The 7,419-nt window shown below is 47.8% G+C and overlaps 1 protein-coding gene across 1 annotated transcript in view; it reads left to right on the top strand.

Moving 5' to 3' along the window:
* The first annotated feature begins 3,945 nt into the window (after positions 1-3,945).
* LOC111153388 (ANKH inorganic pyrophosphate transport regulator) overlaps positions 3,946-7,419 on the top strand; it is a 135,583-nt gene continuing 132,109 nt past the window's right edge. Inside the window, exon 1 of the mRNA XM_022512386.1 lies at positions 3,946-4,117. Within this exon, the coding sequence (XP_022368094.1) occupies positions 4,022-4,117 (96 nt within the window). The 5' untranslated portion in view covers positions 3,946-4,021. The remainder of the gene's footprint in view (positions 4,118-7,419) is intronic.

The raw sequence follows: 7,419 nt of genomic DNA, 5'->3' as shown, positions 1-7,419 counted from the left end.
GATGTGTTGAGAGTACAAAAACTGGCTTTGATCATTGGCCCAGTCAAATTGTTACAAGGCTTGGGCTGGAATGACACAGAGACCACAAAAGTAAAACATGCAGCTTGGTGGGGGAAGTAGACAACTTGTCTTCCTGCTCTCTGGAAGCTTGGATCTGGGCAGAAATCATGACTTCATCAAATAGAACAATATTCATATGAGCACAATTCAATAGTCTAGAAATCTGAGGCTTCCCCATGCCACCCACAATGGGCCATGGAGTAAAACTGTATGAGGCTCAGATGTAGAACTATACGGATTGAATTTATAGCTAGTCTATGAGGGGAGGGGGCTTCCTACTCATTTCAAAACACCAATATCCAAAAAAAGACACCAATATCCAGGACTAAATCTTCCACTAGAACTATCTATTAAGTAAACTGGTACATTAAATACACAAGAGAGGATAATTATAGTGTGTACATAACACTATAAAGTCAATCTTCCACAAATCTTTATGACACCTTCTTCCAGATCCCATCCATGACTACAATTCCAATCCAATTAAGGAAATCCGAGTTGCAGAGTTAGAGAACTGGATGATTTTTAAACATGACCTTTTATTCTGTCCTTTGCAACAGATATAGGGGTAACTCGTGCATAGTCATTTGAGACCAATTCCAGAAAAAAAGGAAATGAGACACACATGTAACTTTTTCTTCAAAAATTGGAGTTACTAATTTTAATAATTTTAAACACCAACACAATGGCATATGGCTGGTTGTTTATAAGATTGTTTCCGTGAAGAGTAACTTTTCCCATGCTCTGATATTAATGACCACTTGCACTTCTGATGACATTTTGTAAATAGTTTTAAAAACTTTTTTTAATAAGCTGCTATATGCCCATTATGTTAAATATAGCATAAAAAGATATTAATAATACTATGCAGCTGTATCTAAACACAGTTAACAGTGCAGCATTTTCTTCCAGCATTTTCCTATATGTATGTATTTTTTCCTCACACTTTTGAGTGTAGTCTATAAATCTTGCAATGTCCTTTGATCAAAAATTCTATAAATTGAAGATAAAGCTGTACCCTTTGAAAGATAACCCTCTGAATCCAGTGTAAAAAAATGACTTTGTGATCTCTTCTTGGGTTCTGTGTAATTTAGAAAACTCCCCATTCATTATCATCAATTGTTTCTCTGGAGTTATCTTTTCAAACAACGACTAAGTTAAAAAGAGGAAGCAAAAGAGAGGCCAAAAACCCCCCCTTTGAAATCAGTTCTCTGACTTTGAGTCTTTGACAGAAAAAAATAATCAAATGTCCCCTTAACTTCCATATTGCCACTATGTGATCGAAATTTGGAGGCCTCTCCAATCTAAAAAGTGCTCTTTACCGTAATCAAAGATGACACCATTCAATCACTCATTCGAGAAATACACTTACAGAATACTCAAACGAGGATGGCAGCCTTTCATTGATTCACTGGAACTTTCTCACCATTCCTCCTGAAGAGGGAAGCTATGTGTCTACATGGGCCAGCAGCAGCACCGGTAGCGATGTGGCGGGTCCTTGTCCAGAGACCAGCCAAAGCAAACTGGACTTGATGAGTATTGATCGAAGACCTCATCAACCCCACATTCCAGACAAAGGTCAGTGTAATTAGATTGCTTTGAGTAAAACGAGCCCACGGAAACCTAGAGTAACCGTAAGGTGATATTTGCTTTAGAAAAGAACTCCTTCCCAGAGAATTCCTTTAAATAACAAGCTCTCTTCGTATATATTAAATAAGATTTGACTATATTAAAACACACCTTTTGGGAATTTACCATAGAGAAGAGTCCTGTCACAAGTATTTCCTGTTTTTCTGGGAAGTCTTTTAGAAAATATTACTTGACACCACGTAACACAATAAATAATTACCAAATTTTCATTTTAATTATAGGGGATGTCATTTGAGGTTACATCAGAGCAGGTTACATTCAGAGGGTGAATTATCTTCCTCTTTCTCAAGGCCTTGTGTGGACTGTGTGGAATTTTAAAAGGTCTCTTAAACGGCATAAAATATGGAAAACATTTGATTCTTACAAATACATTGTGAATGCCTGAAACCAGAAAGTTGAGGTCTCTAGCTCGCTATGAGCACCAGCTTTACAAAGCTACATGTGAGGTAATGGGTTCATTCCTAGCTGCAAAATTACTTTATGGCTTTTAACAATAGATTACTTTAATTCATTATGCTAATTAAACTTTAAAAGAATCATGTGATGTGGGGGGAGTGCAAAATCATATGAGCAGGATGGCCTTTCCTTCCAAAATTAGAAATTTCGAGAGGGCAACAGTGTCGGATAAACCAAACACAAGTCTTCCAAACGCTGGGACTTTCTCCGTGGCGACACGGGTCATAAGCCCGCGAAGCCGACCCTGCACAGGAGGCTCTTTTCCCCCTTCCTTTTAATAGACTATTTTCTGCGAGCAGTTTTTGGTTCAGGACATTTAGCCGAAGGGACAGAGGTTTCCCACGAACCCCCTGCCTGCGTGCGGCACTTTTCCCTCCCGGGGCCTCAACCCGCTGTCCTAGTGCCCTGGTGCAGATGGATGCTGGCTTGGCTGTCAAGCTCGCCTGAAGTTTTAGGGAAAACCCTCGGCATGGCTAATCTTTGCCCTGAAATCACTGGGGCACCGTATAATAAAAAACAGTGTTTTCTTTCTTCTTTCCCCTTGTTTATCTAAAAGAGACAGACTTTTCGAGTTTGCGGTGGGTTTAAAACAGCGGTGCACTGGGGAGGATCTGGGCTCATGTTAACAAACGGCGGGAGGCAGGTCCCAGCGCTCCCAAGGACGGCGGGCCCGGCCTGGGCGGGTGCAGGGAGCGGTCCCCGCGGCCCTCGGCGCCTTTTCCCCTGGGACACATCGACAGCGATGTCCCCTTCGCTGCGACCGTTGCTCTGTCTCGGCGCACCCCCCCCCTCCCGCGCCTTCCGGAGCGTCTCTCCCTCTCTCTCCCGGCCCCTAGTTCCCAGGTGGGCCCGAAGCAGGCCCCCCAGCCCCAGCCCGGGAGGGGCGTCCTCGGCCCATCTCCGCCCGCCTGAGACGGCCACCGGGGGACGGAGTGCGCGCGGCGCTCGCCGGGGACAGCCGGGGGCTCCCGCTCCTTCGCAGCCCCGAGCGCCTGGATCTCGCCCCGCGCGTCCGCGCTCACGTCCCTCGGCTGCCAGGATCGCACACGTCCCGGTCGCTCCCGGGACGGCGGCGGGACGCCGGACCCGGGCCCTGCGGGGCGGGCGACAGGGCCCGGTTGCCTGAACCCGGGCGTCCCCGAGGCCTCCAGAGGTTCGGCGTCCCCGCCCCTCAGCTCCCCGCGGCACCCTCCCGCCGCTCCGCCGGCTCGCGCCGCCGCCCCTGGCCGTCCCTGGCACCGCAGCGAGTCCCACCCCGCGCCGCCTCGGGAGCCGCGGAGGCGGCGGCGGCCCCGCGGCCTGTGCGTACGCAGCGCCCCCCGCGGCAGCGCCAAGCGCAGGCGGCGGCGGAGGAAAGGAGGGCGCCGCCCGCCCGGCCGGCCGGGCCCCTCCCCAGCCCGCCGCCCGCCCGCCCCCGGGGCCGCCGGCGGTGTCCGCGCCTCCGCGCCCGCCCCTGATTTCCTCCGCGCGGTGGCGGCGGCGGCGGCGGCGGCGGCGCCTCGTGCGCGCGGTTATTTATTTATTTCCGGGCCCCAGAGCGCTTATAATGGAGCCGCTGTCAGCAGAACCTTCTGCTGCCGCCGCCGCCGCCGCTGTCCCTCCTCTTTTTTTTCCCGGCAGATCTTTGTTGTGTGGGAGGGCAGCAGGGATGGACTTGAGCTTGCGGATCTCCTGCTAGAGCAGCCGCGCTTGGAGAGGGCGCCGCAGCCGCGAGGAGGAGCCGCCGCCGCCCCGAGGCCCCGCCGGACCCGGCCTCCGTCCGCCCGCGCCCCCGCTCGGCCCACTCGCCCCGCGCCTCCCGGCAGAGTCCCCTCGCGGCGGCAGATGTGTGTGGGGTCAGCCCACGGCGGGGACTATGGTGAAATTCCCGGCGCTCACGCACTACTGGCCCCTGATCCGGTTCCTGGTGCCCCTGGGCATCACCAACATAGCCATCGACTTCGGGGAGCAGGTAAGCCCCGGCCGCGCCCCTCACCCGGCCCCGGGCAGTTCCGCCCTGAACCCCGCGCCCTGCGCCCCGCGCCGGGCTCGCTCTGCCTTGGCCTTAGACACCCGGACGCCAGGGGATGAAAGCAGCGGGGAGTCACCTGCTCCGAGTCCCTTTTTATCCGGGAACATTTGGTTGGCTTGCAGCTTGTCAAGGATGACTTTTCCAGCACTCCATCTCCCCCTCCCCCCAGTTATTCAGCAGACTTTTCCAGCTCTCTCTGGAAAATGTTAAAAGACGAGAGGGTTTAGAGCTTCACCTATAGAAGGGTTTTTAGTGCACAGCAGGAGTATTATGTAATTTGTTATTATGTAAACGTCAGGTCTGTAAGTAGAATGTAGTTGCTAATAGCTCAAGTGCTTGGTTTTTATTTACGCGGTGCTGGTGGTGATGGTGATGGCGATGATGGGGAGATTTGTATTAGAACGTGTCCAAGTTCATTTCCCAGGTACTTCTAATTTTCTTTCTTTCTTTTTTTTTTTTTTTTTTTTTTTTTTTTGCCAGGTATGGATTAAGGGTACCCAAATGTGTCCTGATAAGCTAACCGTTGACCATCTCTAATTTGGGCTTTCTCTCCCCCCCCCACCTTTTTTTTCCCTTTTGGACCACTAAAGCAGGGGAGTGCATTTTTGTTTGTTGCCTTCTCGTCCTTGTTTCTTTTTCATGTTTTCCCCCCGTTTCTCTCCATGTGGCGTCATTGCAAATCCCCAGCGCTGCAGACTCTCCCAGCAGTGGGGCACTGGTACTCTGCACTTTGCCTGTGGGAACCTTTTTCGCAGAGCCTCCAGCGGGATGCAGCTGCGTTTGAAGGCCAGGGAGAGGATGGGGGTGGGAGGCAGTGGCTTGCCTCCTGTCAAGGAGGCAGGTGTGGGGACTGGCCCCAGCGAGTGATGAGCCTCACTCCCGATATTGTACTATCTTATTTCTTTGACTTTAAGTGGAGAGACTTCAAGGAATATATGTATAAAAAAATGCACCTGTGTTGGTGCACTTTTTGTTTTTTAAAATACCCCCTTTCAGAAGGGGGTCTGTTTGACTGCTCCCTCTGATGAGTATCTGTTTGGATTTGTCTCTCTGTACTCAGAACTTTTGCTTGATTCAACTCTGTAAGCTCACTAATACTTAGCCCCCATTGTAAGCTACGTGTACTTCAAATTTTCTGGCCCAGAAGTGTTCACAAAATGGTATAGTGTCTAGAGATCTTTGCCTGGTAAGCAAACTAATTTCCTCCGGTGAACTATTATATTTTTTCTGTTGCCGCTTTGCTCACTAGGGTCTCCCCTGGGCATCTCTGCTGCTCCGCCTCCTTTCTGCCCACCTTCTCTTCTCTCATAGCACTGGGGATTTCGGGTGCTTTGTATAATCTGTGGAAAGGTTCTAGGACTGAATTTACTACACTGCCCTGCACATTTTAGATGAGTCCAGTGCTGTAAGCTCACCTGCACCTTCTACTATTTAAGGCTTATTTTCTTGGAGCGATCCCAAAGGTCAGAAAGCCGGGGCTGCTCACCTGATCCCTTCTCCCTGAGCTGTTATAGTGTGTGTGTGTGTGTGTGTGTGTGTGTGTGAGAGAGAGAGAGAGAGAGAGAGAGAGAAACAGAGACAGTGAACGCGTACATGAGAGCGAGAGAGGGAGGGAATAAGAGAAAGAAAATTATATGGGATAACTGGTGGAGGTGAGAGTATTCTTTGTCGTAATTAAATGACCTGAAACATACCATAGTATTGCCTCACATTTGCCTTGATTTAGTACCAGGCAGATATAACTAAGCATTTGATTTTAGTGTAAGGGAAAAGATCTCCTGAGGTCCCAAAAGGGAGACTAGACATAAGAAACAGTCACACATTCGGTTTATCTTAGTGGGTCTAATAATGCAGACGCATCCTTAAAATGTTGCTAACCTGATTATCAAAGCCGACGTACATAAAGTACTGGAAGAGTTGTCTCTTTGCACAAATGTTTTATCAGCAAGTGTTGTCTGAGGCCCTTATCCCTTAAGTGCCGGTGTGTTTATGAGGTTACAGGCTGCCTGGTGGTGGAGATAGTCTGTCAGAGTAGTTAGGGGGGAAGGGACTGATAGGTTTCCAAAAACCTTCTTTTGCCATCTGGTATCAGATGATAATTGTTTTGCAAAATTGTACAAGGGTAGAGGAACAGAACTTACATTTTCTTAAGCTGAAGGAGAATTACTGTAGGAATCGAAGAGTGACCCAGTCACCTGTGGGTAAGAATAGAAGTACATTTTACCCCAACCGCTTTAAAACACAACAGAGAGGAGGAAAATGAACCTATCTGCAAAAGTGGTCTGCTTTAGACTTCAGAAAATACTTTGCTCCTGATGTGGGTTTTTAATCATGTTCTAGACAGATGGATGCATGTAGATCTCCACCATTCCTTCAGAGTGTGCAGGTGTGTTACACCTTACCTTGAGTGGACAAGACTTCATATTTCAAAAATTGACTCATCTTCCAGTAGAGGGGTAACAGAGGAGTACAGGGGTCAAAGGTCAAAGCAGCCCTTGGGTCACATGTCCTAGAGATGAACAAGAAATGCAAAATTAAAAAAATAAAACATCTCATTAGCTGTTAAGTCTCTGACTTGTCAAGAACAAAAGATAATATAAATAATATAAGATGAGGGGTTTTTTTTATGGTTATAAACGTCTCAGTTTGCTGTTTCTGTAAACAAAATGTGGATAGAACTTTTAAAATGGAAATCCAGCTATATGCAGGATTCCACTGAAATTTGAATAAACAGCACATATGCGATGGTGTAAAGGTATTACATATTCATAAATTATCTCAGAGCTGTCGGTGTGTGTGGGGGAGGGGCTGGCTAGGAAGAAGCCTGCAGTGATTCATCCAAAGCCTCCTGATGTATGAACATTCAGTTGTAGATAGATTTCCCTATAATTTTATGGCTCAGTCAGGGAGGAAACCCAAATATTATGGAGTGTTCTAACAAGGTTAGCAAAACCTGTTATCACATTTTAAATTTTGGTGGTGGCAGTAATTTTGGGGGGTTGCGAGGGAGGGGTGCGTCCTACATGGGGGAGAAAAGCTGCTTGATCTAGAATAACCTGCTTTTTAATAGTAAATGAAAACACTCTAGGAAACAATGACAATCAGTCCATTATCGCAGAAAGTAAAATCGTGTTTGTAGAACCCTGTGGGTGCTTAGTACACTTTATAATATCTAGAATTATCATTTTATCTCTATTTTTTACAGATTGAAAATCAAAACTATTAGTTGTTTCCATTAACTG

The sequence above is a fragment of the Enhydra lutris genome, unplaced genomic scaffold (genome assembly GCF_002288905.1).
Source record: "Enhydra lutris kenyoni isolate GAN:26980312 unplaced genomic scaffold, ASM228890v2 scaffoldscaffold32, whole genome shotgun sequence".
NCBI lineage: Eukaryota > Metazoa > Chordata > Mammalia > Carnivora > Mustelidae > Enhydra > Enhydra lutris.
The sequence above is the reverse complement of the archived record's forward strand: the minus strand, read 5'-3'. Positions and strand labels throughout refer to the sequence as shown.